Source organism: Lampetra fluviatilis, chromosome 24 (assembly GCF_964198595.1).
Source record: "Lampetra fluviatilis chromosome 24, kcLamFluv1.1, whole genome shotgun sequence".
Lineage (NCBI taxonomy): Eukaryota > Metazoa > Chordata > Hyperoartia > Petromyzontiformes > Petromyzontidae > Lampetra > Lampetra fluviatilis.
This window is the reverse complement of record NC_136298.1, coordinates 11929375-11955484: the sequence shown is the minus strand read 5'-3', so window position 1 is coordinate 11955484 and position 26110 is coordinate 11929375. Positions and strand designations below refer to the sequence as shown.

Genomic DNA, 26110 nt, shown 5'->3' with positions numbered 1-26110 from the left:
CAAATCTTACATATATTGCTTTTAAGGATTGTATATGCTCCATTAAAAAAAACCCTGAAATTAATATTAACATATCTTATTGAAATTCTTGAAAATGTTAAGACACTGAAGTTGAGGATGCACAATCACAACTAAAAAGTTCATCACAATATTTACCAACAAGTCAAGGAATTGGAAGCTTTTCAAAATAAATTTGGGAAAATAATTACAATGTTTTAGATAATTGCTTTCTTTAATAATGAATGAATAGTGGCAACTGATCAAACATAGTTATTTCCGAAATAGATTTATAGGTTAACAACCATGATGATGTTGCTTGAATTTTTCTAAAAATGTATTATTGCTAAAATTGTATTTTGGCTCCATTATAATTAATCCAACGTGTGAAAGAGTGGGCAAACATACCATCTCTTCAAGTGGCTCTTCTAGAGCTTCCCTCCAGAAAAGACCCTTTCACTCTCAGTGTTGTGAGCGAACAATTGCAGAGATGCAGCTTTACCCTCTTATATTCCAACGTGCACCAATCGGGGTCCAGTTTACATCACACGTTCGCAAGATGTTTAGTTCACCTGACAAAAACCTCAAGAAACTTGGAATCAGAACCTGGAGGACAAGTTGCTCTCTGTTGGTGCGGTGTTGCGCAGCGACATTGCTGGGTTGCGTAGCGGGGTGGCCGGGTTAGCCAGGAAGCTCTGTGGTGTGCGACGTGACACACTGCGCTGGCGCGACAGGAAGGAGCACTCCGTACCGCCCATGGCGGCCAGCCTCTCCTGCACAGACTGACGCTGCAGCCCCATGCCCTGTCACCAGAAAAAACCCCACATCACATCAGATCAACAATCATTACCAGCAGCTGGGCGCTGCTGCAACATGCCTGTAAACCGGAACTTTCGACGGGAGGGTTGGTGGGTCACACAAACCACGCGTGGGGCATTGAACACGCCATCACCTGGCTTGCTAGGGTATTTTTTTTATTCACGCCTTCAGATGTGTGTGTTTTCTCCCACATGTATAAACACTCATTAATGGAGTTGGCCAAACATTCCAATATCGGATCACAGAGCTTGGCGCCGGTTCTGGCTGCCTTCCTGCGCTTTTAATCCTTCCCTTGTTGTGAGTAGACAAAAACTGTTACAAATTATAAATTACTGTTGTAATAAAATCAAAATCATCACATCACCATCATTGTTTGATATCAACTTAATAGACCACAGATCTTGGGCAATACTGTGCATATTACAAGTTGAAATGTATTTATCAACACTCTTCAGAGCAACATTGTGTCATCACTAAGGACCCTGCACTCGTTCTCTGCAATACCGACGTTTTTGTCTTGTTTTTGCGGTTGCTTCTATGCTCGCGAAACTGCTAATATCCGGTGTAAAACAGCCAGGCAACTCGCTAAACGGGATCGTCATCTGTGGAACAAACCAAACTCCAAAGTTCCACAGTTATTTCGCGCGGTGTCTCGGATCAATCCGTCGCGAATGAAGCGTTTGATTTGGGAGCTATTTTAAACACGTCCAATATACTCGCGAGGGATCAAGCGAACAACAGGGACGAGACAGCGGGAGACTCACCATGCTGTACCAAGCAGTCGTCATCAGCTTTTCCTCCTCCTGCTTTTGAGCCAGAATCTGCTCATTTTCCTTCTGAAAAGTCAAAAGGCCAAAAGGTCATCAGATCCTGCTGACATTTAAACTAGAATTGGCATGTAAGCGATATTGTGAAAGAAGACTCGAATGTAATTCCCTTGACTTTTATTGCAGGCCAACGAGGGCATGGCAACCACAGGAATAACTCGTGATGGTGAGACCTTAGACAAGAAGACCATAATGCATTCTTTCAGGAAGTTATTTTTTTTTGCATAATACACAAAGGCCCAAGTGAGTTTTGTGTTGCTTGAAACATAAGGGGGTAAGAAATGAACTTTTTTTTCTTTTATTTTGACTTATAAAATAGCTGATAAGACAATTGGGCGGCCGTGCTCTCACCTGCAGTTGGTTCAACTGCCGCTCGCGCTCAAGTAGCTGCCCTCGGAGCGCTGCCATTTCTGGGCTCTGCTTGGGATCCATGGTGCGGATCACCTGATGCACACGCACACGAACAGATACACAGGTCCTTACAGCACATACACGCGCACAGGCAGGCATTGGGCATGGCTCCGCTGCCTCTTGGATAAGGGGGGGGGGAGGCGAGTAGAGCAACTGTAATTGTCATACGATCAGTCTGACACTAATCTGCCTCAGCCAACTTTATCTGCACGGAATTAATTAACGTTGATTAAATTGTGTTTGTGCAATCGTTTGTCTTTCTCATGGGACAGTTGTTTTTGCTCTGATTTATATTTGCTTCATTGCAGTACTTTAATTAGTTTTTGCTCGAGTAATTTTGGTGACCCAATGCAGTCTTGCGAATAATACTCTTGAGTTCTCGCCCTGGTTACGCAAAATAAACCTTGAAACGTGTACATAGCGCAACTGTGTAAGGTGGCTTCTGGCGAAGCGTCATGCTGGAGGCACTCACCAGCTTGGCCTTCTCCAGGTATCTCTTGTAGCGCTCCTCCATGGAGCGCATGTCCTCGGTCTTCTTTCGCAGCAACGACTCCAACTCCTCTTCACGCTCAGCTGAAGCACACAACGATGCCAATCACCACCACCGTGCCAAAGAGCCGCGACCCACCGCAGTTGCTTGATTACCAACGGTAAATAACAAACGCACGTGGAGGTGTGGCTTGGCAGCCGAAAGACCAAAATAATGAAGCCGGTACCGCTGAGATCCCAGTGACGAAACGGACTCTAGCACCGTGTTAGTACCAGACTCTAGTGCTCTAAGTAGCCCCAATCCAAAATAACAAGGCAAGCTCATGAGACCAATGCCCCATCATCTTGAGACCACTAGAAGCACCGACACTTGCGGTTGCGAGTTTAATGATATTATGGTGATGTCATAATAGTGGAGAGGACGAGGGGTTGTCACCCGTGTCACGATCCTGTGTGATCTGCGTCACCCCAGCATTGCCACTGGCGTAACGAGAGACGACACATGCAGTGCCGTGTATATAAGGTCAGATTGGTTCAGCGCACCACTATTAACGTTGATTAAATTAGTGTCATATTAAAGCAAATCTGACATTTTTAATTTGGGTTGCTTGTACTGCCCTGGCAGACAACCGTCTACCCTTGCCAAAGAAGTGGAGGGATCTTGTAGGCCTCATTTGCAAGACCACTCCAAACTGCACTGGACCCAGGTCGTTCTGTGTAGAGTGCAAAAGGGAGTTTTGTTTTTTATTTCAGCCCATAATAGGGTGCCCCGGTGGGCTGAGCGGCGTACAGGTTTTAGGGACCGGTGGCTGCTGGGGCTGCTCCTCTTGCGGCTCCTTGCGCCTAGACTCCTGCAATGTCTCCCTACACAGAGCAACGGGCGGGAAGGGGCACAAGGAAACCACAGGGTCGTTTTAAATCGAGGGCATTTGTCACGATTGCAAATATTCAGTCGTAATGTGTGATGAAAAAATCACATGAAGTAGATTTGACCAAATATTTGTTTTTTACCAGTGCACTTGTAAAAGGTTTGCAATTATTGACTTATTGTGCCCCATGGGGCCAAGATAATATATTTCCAGTGGTGGTTTGGTATTTATTAATATTAAAGTTCACCTACAATGGCCTTGACCTATAAGACCCAGATAAGTCTTTTAAAAACATTTCCGAATTATCATCGTTTAGTCCACATAACCACAATTTGTGAAGCAAATTTGAAAGAGGAATAATGATGGGTCACCATCATCAGACATGGTCCTTCTACTGCTTGATTGAGGCCTCTCCATCCCATGACCCAGTAATGCCACAATCAAACCCTCTTATGCAAACAAGGTGATTTCATGACTATATGAGCAGTCATCACTCACTGTCCAGAGCTCCCCGTTGGCTCTCATTCTGTCACCCTTCTCGTCCATCGGCCATCATCCTTTCCTTACCAGTCAAAATTATGTCTCTAATTTGTTTTGGTTCAAAAATTGCAATTTAGGCTTAAGATTCCAGAAAAAAATCAACAGCTTCAAATGATTGCATCGCTTACAAGACCAGAGTGCTTTGGGAATGTTCTACAGAAGCTGGCTATTGTAGGCCTCCTTTGGGTGTTACAACCTACCGATGTGCCGAGATTGGAAGCACATTCAGAGCTCTTTTTTCCAATACACCACTGCTCATAGCGGATGTGTGCTGTATCAATGACAAAGACTCCCACAGCTGGTACACGTGGCAGGGGCAGTCGCTGTTTTACTCACCAAGAGCCAATGCAGCTCATTTTGGCTTCACTCAAAGAGCCGTGACAATATTTAAACTGGGCTTAACAGGATGGGGCTTCTTTAATGTCAATATTAACTTGTCCACAAGCTAGAACACAAACTTACAACCAACGAGGGCATCGCACCCCATCGCGTGTATTGTGGATCTGCGCTGAGTGACTCCAGCAGCGGTGATCGCTGGACTAGCGTCCACCGTACAAGTGTGGCAAGGGTCTTGCAGTATTCAGGCAAGATGTACATGTTCATAAGCATTTTTGGGGGATTAGGTCGAGAAAATGTAAATGTGTCGTAAACTTACCTCCATCTGACGAGGCCAATTAGTGAGGTTTGTCACGTTAACAAAATGTCCCAATTAGTTCATACTTCAGCATCCGGTCGTGTGTACGAGAGTAAGCACACAAACATAACATTTGTAGATGGCTCTGGACATGCAATCTCATATTCTTGGTTCTTTCGGTAAAGTCACGTAGAAGGGAAATAATAAAATAATAAAAATAAAACAATAAATTTTTCAGCAAATTCCTGTGGTTTTCACACCTGATGATGATTGCTTGTGTTGCAATCGAAACGTCGTGATTAATTTTATTGTTTTATTTTTATTATTTTATTATTTCCCTTCTACGCGACTTTACCGACAGAACCAAGAATATGAATCCCTGCAGTCACGAAAGCTTTAAATCGAAATGCAATCTCAGTTAAATTATATGAAGAAGCCTAGGCCTATACTTACACAATGGATGAGGCTATGCATTCACCGACTGTTATCTACTGTTTTCAGCAGTATTGGTGTGTGGCCGATGGGATGTCTCAAAAAAACTACTTACAATGTTTGTGTCGAGAGAGAGGGATAAGTGAAGGATGGCTTATTTTGTTACATTCTCTACAACGACCAAAATTATTACGTTGCGTTCTGTATTGTATAGCTTGCATATCAACACCTGGCAGTTCACCAGCATTGGTTTAAGCAAAGCCACTCTTGTACTGGTATAATATATAAGTGCACCGTGTAAATTCAAACTCACAGTTGATGGTCCAGTTTCTTGTTGAGAGCAGTGGCCTAAGGGAAACAATCAGGCAGGTGAGACGTGCAGATTGTATTTAACACAACTGTTCAGTTTCAACAGCTTGTAAGTGGCACCACTAATCGCATATCTGCATTTCCGTATTTCACAAGTAGTACTAATCGCATATCTGCATTTCCCATAAATATGCTAAATTCCTCTTGATATGCAAATGATTTTGTCAAGACGCACTTCGCCCCTCCATCCCAGCATAAATAGTCGCTCCAAGCCTGGGGCGTGCCATTCAGACTCTGCCTTCTCGACAGACCTGTTCTCCACCTGAAGACGGCTGCTTGCGTTGTGGCCGAAACGTCGCGAGAATTATTTTATTATGTTTTATTTTTATTATAAATATATAGTTCGTATGATGTTTGAATGTTTTTGCAAAACAAGATGCACGTAAACTTACGTTCATATGAAAATGGCCTAGACCTTTGTTGGTTGCGGTTAACAGCGATTGGAGCATAACGTTTTCACTGCATGTGTTGTCATTGTGTGGGCACCACACCGCGCGTACAACGTTAAACATCGTCAACTCCCACGTGTGGCTGGGCGATTCTACTCTCACGTACACGATGGCAACGTGTCGAGGAGCTCAATGCCAATGTCAATGTCTGCTAGCCGTAACGAGGAGCTTCACGAGAGTGTGCGTGGAGGAGTCTTTCTCTTCCTCCTCTGCTGAAGGAGCGCTGACTACGGTGGTAAACTATCATGGCTCATAGTTTGGGTTGCATGGCCACAATCGCACTACTGTGGCTTGTCTTCAGTTTTCAATTTATGAAGGGGACGTGCGCATCGGCCTGGTGATGTTCCGGTGTGGTTGATGGTTACACCATTGGTGTCTTCGAGGAGGAATGTCAAAGCCAGGAGGAGCGATGTTTGGGTCTCGTATGACGTGTTTGTTTATTCTGGATGTTGGCATTGATAAAAGCAAGTAGATGGATGATGTAGTTATTTAGTGAGAGGCTGAGCAAATGAGTGACTTACAGTGTGGCCGCAGAGCATGAAGAGCTCTATAGATAACCAACATCCCGATATTAGCGAGTGACCTCTGCGAGTCTGCTGTGCGGGTGAATAAGTAGCGAAGAGGGCGCAATGTTGCAAAGTCCAAGAGGCTCACGTTGTCGGCGCGTTCCACCTGCTCTGCCAGCGACGACTGGAGCTCTTCCACACGCGCCTGCAACGCGCTCACCTGTTCCCCTTGAAGCCTGTACCAAGCACGCCGTAAGCGCACGGGCTCAGGAAAACCATCCGGCCGGGCGCCGCACACGCAGCCATGCAGGACTGCACACAGTCAAGCGCACGCATCTAGCTATGCGGACGCGCGTATTTAGCTATGCGTGTAGAGCAGTGGTGGGGAAGCCTTTTTATTTTTTTCGAGGGTCGAATAGGACTTTCAAATAAATACGCACACTTCGGTTTCTCCTGTTGCTGCAAGAGCTAAAATCGGAAAACACAGCCTTGTTGCCAGGTCGAAAAGGTCCACCCTCTTGCGTCTGACTCACCTCAGTAGATTGAGATGACATCAGATGGTTAAATGATCAATGAGGCCACACGATTTCCCAACCTCTAAGCCCTCACGTACGCCACCACGATTCGCATTTTGACATCTACCAAATCTCTGCCAGGTTAAAAATATCCCCCCTCCAGTACCCGATTAGTGCCGCCAAGATGCTTGCAGTGACGGATAATTATCGTTTTGAGGGCCGTTTAGAAGCGGTGGGCCTCACGCGTCGACGGGCCGTACGAGACGACGTCACGGGGCCGCATCTGACTCATGGGCCCTTTCTGACCCGGGGGCCGTAGGCTTTTTCCCCACCCCTGGCGCGGAGCCCCGTGGCGGACCCCCACCTGTTGTCGGCCTCCAGCTGGGCGTGCCGGCACGCAGAGTCGGTGGCGAGGGCGCTCAGCGCGTCCGCCTGCTTCCTCTCCAGCTCCTCCAGCCGGCGCGTCAACGCACGCTTCTCGCTCTGCAGCCCTGCCACCTGCTCCCTGCGCGTGAGGCAAGCGATTGGATGAGAGGCTGAGAGCAAGAGAGTGAGAGAGAGAGTACGTGCACTACTTTTTCATTGCTCATCATAATCATCATCAGCGTCCACTGCTGGGTGAAGGCCTCCCCAAGAGATCTTATAAACACAACAATCCATCGAGCGCCCGCGCACGGGCCCAGCCGCCACCTCCGTGGTGGTGGCTGTGCCCTCTACATTGGCTACTCGTTACACTCTAGAACTTGTATGGGCAGCAGGGCAAAGAGCAAAACATTTTTCCTCGGGATCTCCCTTCAGACAGCACACGCGGTAACAATGAACAAGTTAAAACTGCACCCCCATCTCGTGGAACTCCCTCCTACCAGGCAACTCCTCCTGGTTCCCTCCCTCTGCTTATAAGCCTCTCCCTCAAAACCTCTTTCTTCAACCTCGTGCCTTCGGATCCCCCATCGTTGCATCATTTCTCTCCCCTCCCTTTTGCAGAGACTTTTGTTACATGATGGGACGCATTACAAATGCACGTTGTTGTTGTTGTTTTGCTTTTGTTGACTCGAGTTACGTCGCAAGCTTTCACCTATAACTCTGCAAGGGCCCAGGCTTGGGCAACAATTAAAAAGGCACTCTCGTCTGCGGTGCAATTTAATTATGTGCGCTCTGCGCTGGTCAACTGCATAGACCATCAACGCCCACGCTCGTTAGCAGTGATGCGCTTTTTGTTTTTGTTTCCGATTTCTGCTGGATTCGCCTTTGTCATTTTGGCGACCCAGGTCACTCTTGCAAATTGCACTGTCGTGGACTATCTTGAGCTCTCACTTTGGTTAACCAAAATAAATGTGAAACTTTAACGGTTCCTCAAGAAGCTCCTGGGCAAGTGGAGCGGAATGTCGGACACTGCTCCAAACGACACGGAACTCATCAAAGCTTGGCTGAGAAGGTCTCTCACCGACAAACTGCAGCGAGGATATTTTATTATTAAACAGCGTAGAAAGGAAAATAGAGGACATGTGACATGAGAGGCAATCAATCAAACTCACTGGACATCGAGTGGCAGGATTTCCCCAGCGAGACTGTCCCCAGGACCCATGGAACTGGCTGAGAAAGACAAAAAAAGTTGCAGTAAACACGTTACATCTGGAAAGCTAAGCAGAGTTTGCACCTGGACAGTGCTTGGATGGGCAACCGCCATGCGTAAGAAGTGCTACAGGCTGCGGAGCTAAGTGGTGGGCAGCAAAGGGCAGCGCAGCAAAATCCATTGTTGTGCCATACTCCTATGCTCCCACATCTATGCTCACCTACTTCACAAACCCACACTAACAGCGTGGCGAAGTCGGTTTATTTTTGGTAAGGCCCATGAAGCGATTTCAGTGGCGACCCGTACATAGCCTTTCAAGTAAGGTCAAGCAACTCCCATGACCCACACCGTGTGGTGAATCGCTCATTCAGCAGTGGATTTACCAAGGGCTGTACATGTACTTAATCTTCAAGATGTTTAATCAGAGCACAGAGAGAGACGGTTGTTTCTCCACAGGCAAGTTGAAAAGATAATTACGGTGGCTGTGCCGTAAGCTTAACATGATTCACTCCCACAGAGATTTTATTAATTGACATAATTTGGGCATCATATTTATTCAAGAATGAATGCCATGTCGTTTCATTCTTACAATAATTTTTCGTCTCAATTGTATTTTAATTTGTTCCATTTCATTAAAATGTTTTGTTCTCCCTATTACCATAAATGTAACATCATCATCAGCCGCCCTGGAGTGGAGGTTTGCTAACAAAACTCTCCCGGTCTCCTGATGGCTTGCCGTTCCGAAATATTTGTTTGTAGGCATTTGGGAACCAACCCTCCACTCGGGGGTTTAACCCCAGGGGACCGCGTGTCAAGCCCTTTCCGTCCAAACGCCCTGCGAGTGCCACCAAGGTTGGCGGAGCTCACAGGAGAGGCCCGGGTAAGGCTAAAAACAGGCAACTTTACACCGACACACAGTTTGAACATATTATTTTGGCCGTTATTTCCAGGAAATGGGATACTGTCCCGTTCTAACGAGAGTTCCACGCCACTCACCGGCCTGCGAGTTCAGCTGCGAGCAGTGCAGCTCGTCGTTTTCCTCCCGTAGAGCATCCCGCTCCAGTACGAGGCGCTGCCCAGAGCGGAATAACAAAAAGCAATGAGCACGCGCGGGCTCCCCTCCCCCTCACGGCCACTCGTGATCCACACGTGACCTTCCGGACGAGGCCCGCGTGCCGAGCGGTTCCTTCCGTCTCGCTCTCGCTGCATCTCCGCAAACTTGCCTCTTAAAGGATCACACGTTTTTGAAGACGTCAACATCGTTAGAGCAAATGCGGCGAGATGGCGGAGGCCGCGCGGTCGCTGTCAGCGATGTGTCGATGTGGAAGGAGACTGCTTTGATTGGGACTCGCATTAAAAATGAATAGAGTCCAATGACTCTTTTTCAGGAGGGTCCTGCAATTTGTTTTTTATTTAAATATGTTTTCAGTCGATTAATGACGAGTGTTTATTTTATGAGTGGGAGGAAACCGCAGCACCCGGAGAAAACGCACGTGTGCGAGAGGGCAACAATATCCCCGTACAGATGGAAACAGATGGTGATTAGTCCACTTGCTGTACTGCCTTCTCCTGGCAAGTCAGGGCATGACACTGACGCCCACGGGATTGGAGTTTCACAACATTTGTGCGATCCAGCAACTGTCGCTGCCTCTAAAAGCCACGTGCATAGCCACAACCACCCTGCCAAAATAATTACGGACAAAATATAATTAACTCATTTAACTTCCTGGTCAGACCTCCTACATTTGGATGGCCAGTGTGAAACGGTGCTGCCACCGTTTGCCATGAACAAGTGTCGACCCTCTGAGCAGAGGTGCAATGGCATCTTCTGGTACTATGTGGATCCAACACAAAATAGAGACGTCAACAATTCACTTGAAAGATGGTCACTGTATCGCGCGCTTTCGGATGCGCTTCTGCGGCCGTCTGGAATGCTCTTCATTCCGATATTAGGGAGCCAAAGGAGCTATGCACTTTTAAATCTAGATTTAAAACTTATTTTTTTAAGCTGCTTTACGTGTTTAGTTTGTTGTCCTTCCCCTGCACCTCCAATTAGCACGGTTGGCCAAGTACGGTGCAAAATAAGTTCAACATACATACATACAAACTAAGGCAATATCAGCAGGAATCGGACGAACATTTTTGCATCCTTTTATATCAAAGGCCTTCAACAGGCGTTGCGACCGTGTCTGCCCAGGGCCTTCACAGCAGAGTGCGGGGGAGGGGGCCTTACCCCCTTCTCCTGCAGCAGGGCGTCATGCTTCTCACTCAGGCTCTTCAGCTCCAGCTCCGCTTGGTCAACGCGCCTCACCGCAATCTGCAGCTGAGACTGGAGCTCCATGGCCTAGGGGGCGGGAGTCAGGGGTCAGGGGTCGTAGCGACCGCAGGCCGGCAGCATGGAGTTGTGAGCAAGCCGCATAGAGACCATGCCATGCTACAATACGAGCACGCTTGGTACAACGATGCAATGCAAATGTATTTTTTTCCAATGAACAAAAACCAACACGTATTTATGTTCTTGCATAGGGCAATAAGTGCTATAAATATTGTGAAATAATCAGATATTTACCACATATTGCAGGGAACAACCTCCCCCCACAGATGTGGTCACAAAACAATTTAGTTATCATGGCTCTAAGTGAAAAACCAAATCTTCTTGGTTCTTTCGGTAAAGTCACGTAGAAGGGAAATATGATGAATCCCTGCAGTCACGAAAGCTTTAAATCGAAAAAATGAAAAACCAAACTTTAGGATTTTTTTGTGCAGTTATTGGTTATTGGTGACCAAGCAGAGACCAGTGGACTCGATACGCTTTCAAATTTGATGCAATCACAAAAAGCTGCCCAAATCCCAACCCATAATCTCCAGGGCGTCGGTTCCATGCTACAGCAAGGGCATCGATACCCGCGCGAGTCATTCTGCCACTTTGAAAAGACCTTCAGGTGCAATCGCCGCATTTCTGTAAAGGTCTGATTCTGCGGGGTCCTCTCGAGACGACTCAAACCATAAAACAAAACAGCGAATGATGGAGCGCTGTGCTGGCTGCATCATCAGTCACAGCGCCTCATCATCGATAATTTCGTTTCATGTTCGTAGTCTCCGAAGCATTATGAGCGATGATGCGGCTATAGAAACTGTACAACAGCAGGAGACTAAAACGTGGGGTCGATGGTGAACGTAGCCCAGAGACGATCGTCGAATGGTGGCGTTGTTTGACAATCTGGTAACCAGAGGTGACCCGGTGGCTCAGAGGTCAGGGCGCCGGGTTGCCACTGATGAGTCTCCGGGGTTTAAATCCAGGCAGCTACCCTGTGATTAAACCGGGTATCTCACGTGTAGCGAGTTGATTGGTTTCAGCACCGGCCACCAATCCCACCACAACAATCGCATCAAATTAATGTTTTCATTTAATTTGGCTAAATTCCAACCCTGATAATTGAACATATGTGTTTCATTGCCATGTTACAATTATTACTGTCAGTGGCAGCGCAAAGGTTACCTCTGCTGTGTGAACCAAAGATAATATTAAGGGATCTCGGAGGTAGTGCTGTGATATAAACTTCCACAGCCAATTCTCTACCACAGGGTTGTACTTTCTGCGCGAGTGATTCAGATTCTTGGTCTCGTAATGTGACACGCTGGAAGCACAAACGCTGGTGAACTTGAGGAACGACAATTGACTTCTTTCCTCGTCTTCTACCAAACACTTGGATGGACATCACAAGTAGTTCTGTGATATCTGCTTCGATGGACCATGATTAAAAACAATCAGCCGTCAGAGGCATTAGCTGTATGGAGGACATTTCGATTTAAAGCTTTCGTGACTGCAGGGATTCATCTTCTTGGTTCTTTCGGTAAAGTCACGTAGAAGGGAAGTAATAAAATAATAAAAATAAAACATAATAAAATAATTCTCACAACGTTTCGGCCACAACGCAAGCAGCCGTCATCAGGTGAGGTGAGGACGGCTGCTTGCGTTGTGGCCGAAACGTCGTGAGAATTATTTTATTATGTTTAATTTTTATTATTTTATTACTTCCCTTCTACGTGACTTTACCGAAAGAACCAAGAAGATGCATGGAGGACAGTTGAGGACTTGCAGAAGAGGAGGAGGAGGACGTTAACGGACGATGATGACGCGAGGATGAGCGAGTGACGACCCAGGGGACGGCTCACCTGTGTGCGCGAGATTTCGAGCTGGGCACGCGTCGCGTTGGCCCGACGCAGCTCTTCCTCCAGGCCTATCGCGCGCGTCAGCGACACCTCGTTCCTCTCCTCCAGCAGTCGCACCTGGCGCCTCAGCTCCCCCAGCTCCTCCAGGCGGCGCCTGTAAGACTCCACTGTGCCCTCGAGCTGCGCCACACGGCTGGACGAGTGCCTGTCACGTGCGGAGATAGAGAGAGAGAGAGCGAGGACGAGCGAGGGGTGAGAGATGGCAGAACCAGGCGTGGAGCTGTAATTTTAAGATAGTTTCTGGTGCAAATTTGTATACGCGAGCGGTGTGAACGATTTCCGTTGGTGCTGCGCACCTCAGGATGTCCATCTCGTCCTTGAGTATCTGCGTTTCCTCCACCAGCGAGGACATCTCCACGTTCTTCTCCTGCGCGTCCAGCAGCTCCCTGTGCAGCTGCTCGTTCTGTATGCGACACTCGTCCTTGGCAGCCTCGAGCCTGAAACGCGGGAGGGTTGTCAATTAAGAGCTGGTGGAACACCTGGGTCGCTAAAGTAGGTTTCCTTTTGCATTCACCATTAATGGCATTAACCATATCCTCAAGTCAGCCACTACACACGTGTGCCGCAGACGTCACACGTTGGACGCATGTGATAGTCGGCGACACGCAGCTCGGGTTCTGCAGCGGGACAAAACCCTCTGGCGCCTCCTGAACCGTGCCAAGCTTTTACTCGCCACAGCTCGGTTGTAACGTGGGAAACGATAGTATGGGAGACACGCCAGGCTGCGCGTCCAAACACGCACACGAGGCACTCCGGACGGCAAACGCACCGGAAGTTCTCCTCTCGCAGCTCCTCCAGCTGGGCCTGCACGTGGAGGAGGCCCCGTCGGCTGGAGCTGCCCGGGCCCCCGTCGACGCAGTCCTCCCCGGCCTCCAGCATGTGCAGCCGTTCAACCAGCGCCTCGTTCTCGGCCAGCAGGGCGTTGCGTTCCTCCAGCAGAGCGGACGCCTGCGAAGGGGACGGCCCGAGATTTTAAACTGGAGAGCGTTGTCGCAGAGCGAATAAAGTCGTCGGCACGTTCGTGCGGAAATTGGCGCAGTTCTCGCAGCACAAGGCTAATCTCACGAAGGTGCCACCGTTTTCACAGACGTGAGTCGTCTCAGTAATTTCAGAGCATGCAGGGCTATGCTGCTTGGCGATTTTAAAACACCGAAGTAAATTTGTGAGTACGCTTCAACCTGAACAAACCGTGGACAGCAAGAACGGCACACGTGGCCCACTCTTTTTCGCGTTTACGTTACTTGACGTTTAATGTCCGCTCGTGGATTTCCAGGTGTGTGCTACCAGTGCCCGCATGCGGAGACATGAGCTTGAACACTTGTTATCAAGGGCCGGCGTGCGCCCGGAGAATTTGTTATATTTCTTCATTCAAACCTGCTGATCGAGCACGTGGCAGCGTTGCGTGATCTCCGCCTTCTCCGCTTCCGTCTCCTGCAGAGCGTCCATTGACCTTTTCAGCTGCGAGGTCATGCGCAGAGAACGGGGGAAGCGCAGCATCTCCAGTCAACCGCTCATATTTCAGCAGCACCCGGCAAAAAAATAAAGAAATGGAACTTGACGAATAATGTAACACGTTTAAACTGACAATTTAATTTGTCAAGGTTTGTTTAGTGGCGTTTTAAAAGGCAGTCTTGAGGTTTGAATTATTAGATACTTAATTCCATAAATAAAACTGTGGCAGAAAAGTTAATCACAAGCGTAAGAATTAATAACACTGACAATTCCTACGATAATGAAAATAAAGCTTATGGATGCAACGTTCATGAGATTACAATGATGCGTATCTCAGCCTGTCACGATTCAGCATTGCATGTGAAGTAGCAGAATGCTGCAGTGATGTAACGATTAGCACACCGGACTTGCAATCCAGAGGTCTGTTATAATTCAATCTCTTGGCACGGCAGTTGAAACGACTGTGCGAGTTTTTTTTTTATTCCATTCGATGCTCTGGCCACCCAGCAGTAGGAATGGGTTCGCCGCAGTGAGGCGATCACCAGATCGCATGTGGAGGGATTCAAGTGCAGCTACTACTCACCTCGTTCCAAGACGTCTGACCAGCGGGAAGAGTAGGCCAAAATACCTATAACTAGGGCTCCATTAGTGCTCCCTCTACCGAAGACCCTTCTGCTAGCAGAAGCATGACCAAGAAATTTCACGACTTCACCTTTAGCCAGTGTATGGTTTGGATAACAGCCGCTTGGGCAACAAAGTCAAAGCAGTGGTTCACTACGCTCACTCGCTCGCTCACTCACGCCATACCTCGTTCTCCAGGGCTTCCAGATCCGCAGCAGACATTGAAACCGACGGCCCCATTCCTTCTCGACTCAACAGCTGTTGAAACACAGCACGCTCACTTCAACACTACCACGGTCATCATAACCACACTTCATCTTACTTCACATTACTTGAATAACACTTGCACGGCCCACCACCATGTACAGCACAGGTGCTATATAGACTGCTGTGACGCTACGTAGTGGGACGCAGACGGCGTTGCCCCCCATGTTCGCAACCCGCACCGGGCGGCGTGAAGTCTGATCAAACAACTCCCATGACATGCACAGCATGTGGGGGCGTGGGGGCGGGGGGCCGGTGGGGCCTTCATCAAGTAGTGGATAGACAAAGGGTTGAAAATTATATGTATTTTTTAAGCGTGTGTTTAATACTGCACCATACAGGGCATTGCTTCTGCTGCAAGTTGCCACAAACGGGTGGCGAAACGATCGGCACACGCATTCGCTATGGAGCTGCCGCGTCCACGGTGATCGCATCATCTCCCCGTTAACCAAGCGCTCACCTCTTGTATCGCAGCCATCACCACGTGCTGAACCGACTCTTCCAGCTGCATGATGTTTTCAATGTGCTCTGTAAACAAAAGATAAAGATTACCGATGAAGGCTGGGATGGCACACTTATGAGGGAGTGGTGTGGCTGGCACCCACGCCCGCCCGCCCGGCTGCTTTTGTCTCCTCAGTGCTGATGTTTACACACCGCACCAGGTACTCATTTAAGATTGAGTGGACCATAGGGGAGGCCCAGGACTGGTTCAGATATTCATGACCCATGTTGGCTACGAGCGGGAATCGAACTCGGGTCGCCATGTTCGTAGCGCAGGCGCTAACCACTGCACCACCACTCTCCACACACATACACACAACCTAGGAGGCTAAGAGTTCCCAGTAGCCCATTGTCAGTCACACTGTGGCCTTAACTGTAAAGATTCATAATAGGTGACTTTTGGGCAAGAGAAGGGCCATTGCTTGAAATGTCACCCATTGTATATTTTTCCTTTTAAGGCCGCAGTGTTATTGACGAATGTGTTCGTTATTTTTTAATTACGCACCACTGCCAACTCGGCGTCACCAAGTAATGCATCAGTTGAGGATTTGATTCAACAATCCAGACAGGAGCTGCTGCTTTGCAGCCTCCATATTAACTATTCAGCCACTGCACTGTTGTCCCCATTCACATTTCCATACTAAGCTTTCACGAGCTCTACGAGTCCACCCGTAACGGGGGGCGGGGGGGACGAAACTCCATGAAAGATGATCCAATAAGAACGAGCCAGACGTGTTGGAGATGTGTTGCTATTAGGGAACTTGCCCTATTGACGGACCAGCCACAATGATCAACCACGGGTGGCTGGTTAACCCGACGGTCACTCAGACCGTGCGCGAGCGCAAAGCACCTTGCTTGTTCTCGCAGTTGATGGCGCAGCCCAGCACCAGCTGCAGGAGCCTGCCCATCTCCGCGTGGTCGGCATGCTCCCCCACCGCCGCCACGTCTGGCACGCACGCCGGAGACACCTGCACGCCGAGCACCTGCGCGCACACACACACACACACACACACGCGCGCGCACACACACACACACACACACGCGCGCGCGCACACACACACACACACGCGCGCGCACACACACACACGCGCGCGCACACACACACACACACACACACACGCGCGCACACACACGCGCGCGCACACACACACGCGCGCACACACACACGCGCGCACACACACACGCGCAGACACAGAAACCTCCCGTTTAGTCTTTGACAGACTGTTGGGGCCAGTGATGTTAGTGAGTAGTACCTATGATGGTCGGCACGGCGCACGAGACAGTGGGTGGCCAGCAATGTGCCCGACCGCCTTTGTCTTACCAGTGCTGATGCGCACTCCACACCTTTCCAGGTATTAATTTAAGGCGGAGTCGACCTAAGGAAGGCTCAGTTTAAATATTCGCCACTTATTGGTCGTGAATTGAATGCGGGTAGCCGGGTTCGTAGAGCAGCGCGCTAACCACAGCGCCACGCTCCTCCCAAAACACACAGCCACTCAAACGTACACACACACGTACACACACGTACGTACACACACACACAATTCTGCGGCTGTCCAGTTGTATGCATTCGTGAAACTAAATTGAAGTGAGGAGGGTGGCATGTCAGTAAGTATCGGGTATTCCAAGGTTGTCAGATAAAGACTTTTTTCCAGTGAAGTTCCACAAACTGAGAGTTCAATCCCGTGTTTTTACGATGGATGTGTGTGTCTGTCTTTATTCTTCGGCCCTCATTGCCTCACCTCGCTGTAATAGTCCTGAATGCCTTGCAGAACTTTTTTCAGGTTGCTGACCTAGGGATTCAATATAAAACGCATTAGTACAGTCTAGTGTAGCAATACCACTATATATGCATACATAACACAATGTATAGGCGTGATACATCATATGCAAACTACAAATAGTGTTGCAACTTCATGCATGTCTTTTATGTTCTTAATAAAAGTTAAGTGACGTTCATTTTCCCATATAAAGGGGGCAATATGCCTCATGACTGATTTGCCCATTGCAACCGAACATTGGCTTGAACAAGAATGTCTGGAGTACGCTTTCTCAACTGAGCATTACCTTGAAACTATAACTTGTGATTTAATAACGTTTTAAACTCAAACTGCACGTTCATCTCTTTTGTGCAATGGTGAACATTACATGGGCACACGCGCAGTCAGTCAGTCGGCAGATCGCATGTGACGGAATACAGTGTGGGTAACTCCAAACGCTTCCACGACGTCTGGCCTGCATGGAAGAGTAGGCCTAAAACACCCACTAGAAGGGCTCTCTCTCGAGCTCCATCCAGTGGAGGCCCTTCTGTTAGCAGTGGCGTGAGCAAGACAAAAAGAATCACAAATAACTAATTTTATGTTCATGTCCTTCGGCTACGCAGTCCGACGTCTCCACACCTTTAGCCGCCAGCTGTCCCCAACGTCCTTCCGTACGCGTGTGACCCAGGCGGCGTCAAACCACCCGGGGTCTCTGTGGAATCACAGGCATCGCAGCTCATTAATAATGAACTCCACTCTTGCTGCACGTTCACAAACACACATGCATCATAGTGCATGCTGCTTTCGGGCGCCGCAGAAGCAGCAGATGCCAGTCTCCGACTTTCTCTCCCCGACTGAGTTCCAGATTTCATCGGAAGCCAGTGGGAGGAAACGGAGGATTGGCGAGACGTGGACACGTGTACAGGAGCGGGGTGACAAGTCTGACAGCGGCATTCCGAATCCGTCCGGAGGTGTGGGGTGCAGGATACATCGAGCAGAGAGAGTAGTCAATGTGAAGAGTCTTCAAAGCAAGGAACATCATTTAAATTTCCAACTCTCTCTCTCTCGTTCTCAAATTGTTTCAGATACGGTACTGTCGATTCCTTCTTGCCAATCGAGAAATCTGGCAGAGGCAATTTGAGGAAGCCTTCATGCCAGAGTGACACTCCTATATTCTGAATAATAACGAGCCACGCGATGGGATCGTTGTGTTTGGGGAAAGCTGGTGAATTTAACGTCCTCACTTTAGCTCAAGGTCGTTTTGGAGTGGGGGGGGGATTCCCTATCACTGAATGGAGGATGTGTAATGACTGCGGTTACCATTTCAATTGCGTCTGTTATTTTGTGATTGGCAAACATAATTTAGCAAAAAGGCATGCCAAGCTAAATGTGTTGTCAGTTTGCCACTTTCCTAAAGTCAATGGACTAGATCTGTAATTAATTATGCCTCTTTCATGCAGGTTCGCTCGAGATGGCAGTAACTTTAGTAGGCCTTCATCCAAACAGGGGATGGACCGTGGCCGACGATGATAATCCATGCACACATGCCACGTAAAACAAATGATCCCATTCACACAACAGAGAGACTTTTGATTTGAAAAGTATTACTACGTGCGGTGCACAGCCCATGAAATGGTGGTTTGCAAAGCACTTAGCACACTTTAGTAATCCGAGTAGACCAATTCATTTCCCCCCTACATATGTCAATATGTTCAGGCGCTAAATGCCAATGTTGAGGTCTGCTGGCCACGGGAGAGCTTCAGGAGAGAGTTCATGTAGTTTTGTTATTCCTCCTCCATTGAACGAGTGCAGACTCCAGTGGTTTACTGTACGGTCGGGTCGATAGTTTGGGTTGCATGGCCAACAATGGCACTGTGGCTTGTCAAGTCTGGTGGGTCGCAGGCTGGCCACTCAGCCACTTTGAACAAATCTCACACAGTCAAGCAATTCGCAAAGCGACACGCGGCACAAGCAGAGAAGCTTACATTTTCTGGAGAACGTCGGACAGAACCACTCCATCGGCGAGATTTTCGACAGTGAGACATTGCTGGTTCTCGGTGAATGTTGTCACCTGCGGCAAAACAAAATGTATTGGCCGACGATCGAGTTTGCATGCCACACGTTGCCGTCAACTCAACGGGATGACAAAAATTCACGAAATGACATTTCATCGCAAGATTCCCAACTCTAGCCCAAGCTCAATAATTCCACCAGTTGACTTACTCCAGTACATCCCCTTTTCTTGTACCAGACGATAACTTCAAGACATTTTGTTGTTGTAACGTTTTAATAAACATATTGATTTTATTACTCTGTCTTTTGTGTCGTTCCTGTGCTCACGCACCCACGGATCTCCCTTGTAAAATAGCCAAGCAACTGGATAAACGGGGCCATATGTATACCAAATAAAATACACGGATTATTTCTAGTTACGCTCGTTTATGCAGCAAAGCCCGAGTCACAAGACTCTTTTTTAGCAGCGGGAGACGTTGCTGCCATGTGCGTTGCCAGTAATTTTTTATTTGCATCGAGATGCTTGGCCAATAGCACGACAACTGGGGCTTTTTTTAGCTATGGGAGGAATCTGCAGGACCCGGAGGAAACCCATGGAGAACAGAGGGAGAACATACAAACTCAACAGAGAAAGGCACCCGAAACAGGAATCAAACACAGGTCCCTCTTTCTGTGAGGCACAAATGTTACCACTACACCATCCTGCCTCGTTACCACTACACCACCCTGCCTCGTTACCACTACACCACCCTGCCTCGTTACCACTACAACACCCTGCCTCGTTACCACTACACCACCCTGCCTCGTTACCACTACACCACCCTGCCTCGTTACCACTACACCACCCTGCCTCGATAGTTGAACCTGCAAAATATGTAGCTGGTTTGGGACATCACACTATAGTTTAAAAGCAGCAAGAGTACTTTGAGACCCCCCCCCATAACCTACGCATTCCACAAGTAGTGACTAATCCCATATCTGCATTTTCCATAAATATACTAAATTCGTGTTGATATGCAAATTCATTTTCAAGGCGCCCTCCTCCTCTAACCCAGATTAAATATACGCTGCCAAGCTTGGTGGTGTTCATTCAGACGCTGTCTTTCCGACAGCCCTGTTCTTCACCTGAGGACGGCTGCTTGCGCTGTGGCCGAAACGTCGTGAGAATTATTTTATTATGTTATATGTTTATTAATTTATTATTTCCCTTCTACGTGACTTTACCGAAAGAACCAAGAAGATGACAGCAAGAGTATATTGTGTTGAGAATATCATACATACCTACCTGTCACACTCATTGTTTTATTGCTTGCATTTATAAACTAGCACATTCGTTCCCAAGATGATTTTCCATTTAATATCTGACAAAATGTAACAAAAAATTGCTTTGTTCAATTTCCCATCTTGGCATTAATAACCAATTTCAAAGGGTGTCAAGATGGAGATACACCAGTAACGTTGCCTTAAGCAAAGAAGACCGACTTCAACTTGCTTAAAAATAAAACGGACTTCAAGCAGGATGAGTTATTAGCAGTGACGTTACTCAGAGGAAAAATGAATCACAGATGGAATAAAAATGAATAGATTAAATTGGGTCGGGGTTAGATCCAGATAATCAGCATTTTATGATCTGATGAATAAACAGGATTCATGTCATTCATGGACATGAGCCCCTACGTAGATGAAGAAGAGGAACGAGTGGAGAAGGGTAGACAGTGGCATTGCAACGAAGCTGCCTCGTATGCAGAGGGGATTAATGCGTGTATGTGTGTGTACGCAGTACTGTATTATGCATACGTACATATTACTGCGTCAATATGCATTTACGTATGTATTGGCCTCGAATGTGCCGGTGGCAATGCCTGGGTAAGGGTTATTTGACATCATCTTGACAGGCTGGCTGAGAACCGTGTGGAATCCCCAGTGTGGCTTCAGGCAGGGGTGGTCCCATATCCACTTTATTCTTGCTACAGCAGCAGAGATCAGAACCAGAATATGTATTTATACTCTAGGAGGAATCCGAATAGCTATAACGCTCTTTTGTACAGATGTCCAGTAGGGGCTAGTCAGAACGTGACAACAACAGATGTAGTAAAGGATTTCCTAGGACCTACCTCTCCGCTGCACAGACCCCAGTCAGAGCCCCTACTAATTAAGGACCTTCATTGATTGGCAGATGTGTGTAAAGCTGCGCAAGCCATAAGAGAAAGCCAATGTCGATGCATGTATGTGGACTTGTGTGTAGGGAAAGCACTCTAGCTCCCACACTATTTTTGTTGTCGAATTCCTTGATTATGGTCTGTGCCTGTGGAATACTTTTTATTTGCAACCCTCATTAGAAGGCAGTCAACACCCGGAGCCAAAGAAAGTTCTCTTAAAGATGATACCCCAGAACTACTTCTGAGATTCCTCTAAACGCCTCTGATTTACGCCTAGAAGCACCGCATTTTCTAATGCTCCCTTCTAAAGAGAAGTTCATCTCGTGGGCGTTAACGTGATATTTATTAGTCCTCAGAACTTAAAATATTCCAAATTAAGTGAACCAAATTGAATATGAAACACACGATAATAATTCCCGTCGTTGTGAAGAATACACGCAACAAAATAAACAAGCAGGCAATGCATCTCCTTCACATGTCTGTCCCTCCACGAAAGGAACAAGCGCTTTTTTTGTTTACCCCTGTGGGAATGTAACATCACCACCATTTGCCATCGGCAGCAGCAGCAGCAAGTGGCAGCGTCAGCAGCAAAGACGAACGGTGACAAGAGGCGGTGGTGGCCAAGACAGACACCGTCGTAGCGATGCGGCAAGGTGCTCTACAAGTTGCGACTGAGGAGGCCCCGGGGTTGGGGGGAGACAGAGCACGCAGGGCTCAGCGCCATCCCCGCCCGCTCTGCCGCGAAGGGCAATCATGCCCGTCTCATGACGGACAAACCCGATGTTGTTGTTTTTACATTCCGAGAACCGGGAACAACACACGCGGGTTAGTTTGTCGGCAGGTCGCGTGTGGTGGGGTAAAGTGTGGGTACCCCCCCCCCATCACGACAAGAATGAATTTCCCCCGAGCGCCCTCGAGCCGAGGCCCCTCCGTGCGGGGTACGCCCCAACGACCGGCGTGGTGAAGTATGGTCGAACACCGACTGCGTCGTCCGCGAACCCGCGCAAGACCTAGGGAGGAGGGGGTGTCCTCATCATCCAGCAGTAGATTGGCGAATGTCAGCGAGTTCTAATCGGTTCCCCGTCCACACGAGCATGGCCCTAATCGCCAGCGATGGGCACCGCCGTCTCGTCAGATGGGCGACCACCAACCACCACCACGAGCATCATCATCATCAGCAGCAGCAGCAGAGGAGGAGTGGTGCAGCGCCGTCTGTCGTTGTGCTGCACTTCCTATGCTCCCCGCCATCACCAACCCCACACTGGACCAGCGTGGTGAAGTATGGCCAGTGACGACCCACGCGGCGCGGGGATTGAGGCCCCCTTCGTCCCGCAGTGGAGAGACCACGGGCGGTGACGCGGTTGTGGTGAATTACAAAGACAAGGACGGACATGAGTTTGAGGGAGCAGAATGACGATGAATGGCAAGGGGGTGAGGGAGACTGATGAGGTCCATGTGAGGGTGAAGATGACGACTGATGAGGTCCAAGTGAGGGTGAAGATGGACACTGATGAGGACCACATGAGGGTGAAGAGGGTGAGGATGAAAAACGATGAGCTGGAGGGTGAGCGAGATGAGAGAAGTCCGAGGCGGGGAATGATGATGAAGAGGTTGGCGATGAGCGTGAGAATGAGGAGATTGTGGAGGTGACGATGAGGCCGAGCGGCAGGTGTTGGAGCTGCGCCTCTCACCCAGACGAGGAGGCTGCAGCACAGCTCCGGGTTGGCGGCCTCCATGAGTGGCGCGGTGCCTCCTCCTCCTCCTCGCACTCCGCTGGGACTCGGGCTGGAGCAGGAGCCGTGGTGAGGTGAGGTGAGCGAGGCGAGGGAGGCGAGGTGAGAGACACGGCGATCCAGGGGCCACCGACTCGATCGTTCCGCACCTGGCGCACACGGGGGGAGGAAGGTGATGGTGGTGGTGAGGAGGAGGAGGGACTCACCTGCGCGTAGGTTAGTTCACCTGTACGCAACTTCCTCAAGAGCGCAGCACTGCGCATGCGCCAAGGTGCGCGCGGCGCCAGGTGGAGGTACGTGGGGGGTGGGGGGCGAGCGGTGGTGCAGTGGTTGGCGCACTGCACGCGTTTTATTCCTGGAACTCGCCAGCTACTCGAGTATGTTTTGCCTGTGTGCTGTATAAGAAGGATAGCCATTGCCCGAAACGTCGTCTATTATAATGTTTTTATTTTAAAGCCACTGTGTTGGTGACGTATGTTTTGAGTTAATGTTTAAATATTTGGCTCAACTGCTTTTATAGACAGTTTCCACATTGGCCTGACCAATTCATCCTGGACGTTCCATCGTACGTCTTCCCTCGTCGTGTTTGCTCATCACAGGACAACCTTGCAGGTGTCCAACCCTGATTAATCAACGGAGGAGACGGGGCCCCCCACCTGTTTACAAAGTACAGGGAGCCAGGGGACTGGGGTAGTTAAAACAATGCGACAGGTTTCTCTTGAATCCCACCACCTCTGTCCACCCACGAGTTAATACCATCGTGCCACGTGCGGTGGGGTGAAGTGTGGGGCGCCTGAGTGGAAGAGTAGGCGTAAATACACTCCCACGGGTGGACGCCCTCACCGCCACGGTAGTGGCGTGAGCAAGTGATTGCAGGCGGTGCCGGATTAAGCTAGTGCTGGGCCTGTAGCACATGGTGTTATAAAAGGGCCCTAAATAAAAAAAATTGAAGCACTAATTATTAAGTAACAAAATATGATAATTGAGTTTTCCCTTTTTTCTGGCAACAAAACAGCTGTGTTAAGATGTTAAAACACCAAACTGAAACTTTTTACAAGGAATCATGTCTGCATTAACCACAATACTTGTGGTCAGAATGCAAACAAAAAACATACCCTGATAACATATGCATTGATAGCTTGAAAGCATTTAGCGCGGGGCCCTTGAAAGTGCGGGGCCCGTGGCACATGTAGCTACTTTTGCTACGAGGATAATCCGGCACCGATTGCAGGGCATCGCGCCTGTACCTCTTAAACACGCCTTCTGGGCGATGGGAAATTACTGGAGAATGTTAGGGCCTCTAGCGACCCCTCGTGGCGACAACAAGAAATACACCGGCATCGTTCGAGAGACAAACACGTGGAGCAACCTCCTCGTGGCTTTGACGTTTCATTGTGCGAATGAGACTCATCCCTGAGCGTTCTCGACGTCTCTCACCTTGGTCAAACAAAATACAAACCGGAACACTTGAAACGTGGCTCGCGGAGCCCAACACAACTGAACGAATGTTTCTAATAAATGTTTATTTTACAGGAACGTCTGTCTATAATACGATATATTAAAAATAAGTGTCGCTGGCTGACTGGAGGGACGGATGGCCGGACGAATACGTCCAAAGGACATGCGGGCCGTTAATTGGATGAAAAATAAAAATCAGACATCAGTTCAATTGTCTCAATGACGATGTAATCGTTGAACTCCTGCACCTAGAATATTTGGAGTTTGCATGTCTCTCTCTCTGTGGTCGCGTGGATTTTTTTTCCAGGTCTTCTGTGTTTTCCCTCCACATTTAGAAACATGCGTTTCGACTATTTAGATAATTTTGCTGCTATAAATGTCCAAAGGATAGGCCACTTTGTTGAGCTATCATTTGTGGCCAAGTCGCTTTTGAACAATACGTTCATACCTCAGTGGCCTTTGTCTGGTAGGATGGTTTCGTTTTATTTGTTCGTGTTTGGGTGATTTGTTTACCTTTCCTGTACTTTGCAATCCTATCGTGTTGTTTCTATTGTTTGTTGTTGTAACGTTCTTACCTGTGAAAAAAGCTTTATAGTTAATCGGATTCCTCCAGTATAAATACTGATTCTGATATCGCTCATGTGAAGTGCGGTAGGGCATGCCGGGCGGACTGACTGCCCACGTGTGGGAGGACGAGGCGGCTGTGTGGGCTGACGTCCACTCATCAAAGGACATCTCGTCTTGTCTGTTGTTATCCTGATGATGATGACGATGCTCGGAAAGCCGAATGGAGCTCATAAGAAGTAACACACAAAGAGCCGATGATGCAGAAGATCTCTGGCTTCGATTCTTCTGGGCCGCAACAAATCTGAAACTTATCCCTGGTATCCAGATGCCACAGCCATAACGAGGAGGGCATCTCCACCAAGAGTTCAAGGGCCCCACTTTTTAACATTACACTCTGATGGGATCGGCCATACATGTAAGGGCAGGAACCTCCTGAAAAAGGAGTTTGGGAGTCGGTGAGGCCGAATTTCTTGGACGAACAAAATGGCAATAATTTGAAATGCCTGCTTCAATAAGTGTTACGCCGCCTAATTTGAGTAGCCTCGTGCAATATTGAATCTGGCAACATAAAACCAAATATTAAAAGTGTTGTGCCAATGTGTTTGTAGACGATCTCCCCTCTTTCCCCCACCACCTCTCTCCTCCCCACCCGGTCCCCCACTCCGCACGTCCTCAACTGGAAACGGAGATTGAAACAAGTCAAGCGGGATTGAAATCGAGCTGGACACGTGGGCGTGCTGTGTGTACCTTCATTGTTGTCCAGGGATAAAAATAGACGCCCGTCCAATGAACACGCGGGCCGTTGAGAAGCGTCGCTTCATTCACCCGTTCTGTTTAAATTACAAGAGCACGCGTTCTGTTAGGATGTTACAACGGCACACGTTTCACATTTTATTCCATTCTATTGCCTCGGGCAGCA

At 48.4% G+C, this 26110-nt stretch overlaps 1 protein-coding gene across 1 annotated transcript; it reads right to left on the bottom strand.

Moving 5' to 3' along the window:
- Positions 1-132: 132 nt before the first annotated feature.
- Positions 133-23279, bottom strand: LOC144941181 (protein Hook homolog 3-like). Its single transcript, XM_078867746.1, has 22 exons — positions 23125-23279; positions 19247-19332; positions 17901-17973; positions 17244-17294; positions 16352-16484; positions 15461-15528; positions 14923-14994; positions 14038-14121; positions 13433-13611; positions 12960-13100; positions 12607-12808; positions 10664-10774; positions 9427-9502; positions 8393-8450; positions 7222-7362; positions 6491-6578; positions 5332-5366; positions 3334-3407; positions 2527-2627; positions 1995-2087; positions 1581-1652; positions 133-800 (listed from the first exon to the last, which is right to left on the bottom strand). Exons 1-22 carry the CDS (start codon positions 23167-23169, stop codon positions 597-599), a joined length of 2187 nt encoding a protein of 728 aa, XP_078723872.1. The 5' UTR covers positions 23170-23279; the 3' UTR covers positions 133-596.
- Between the last annotated feature and the right edge of the window lie 2831 nt (positions 23280-26110).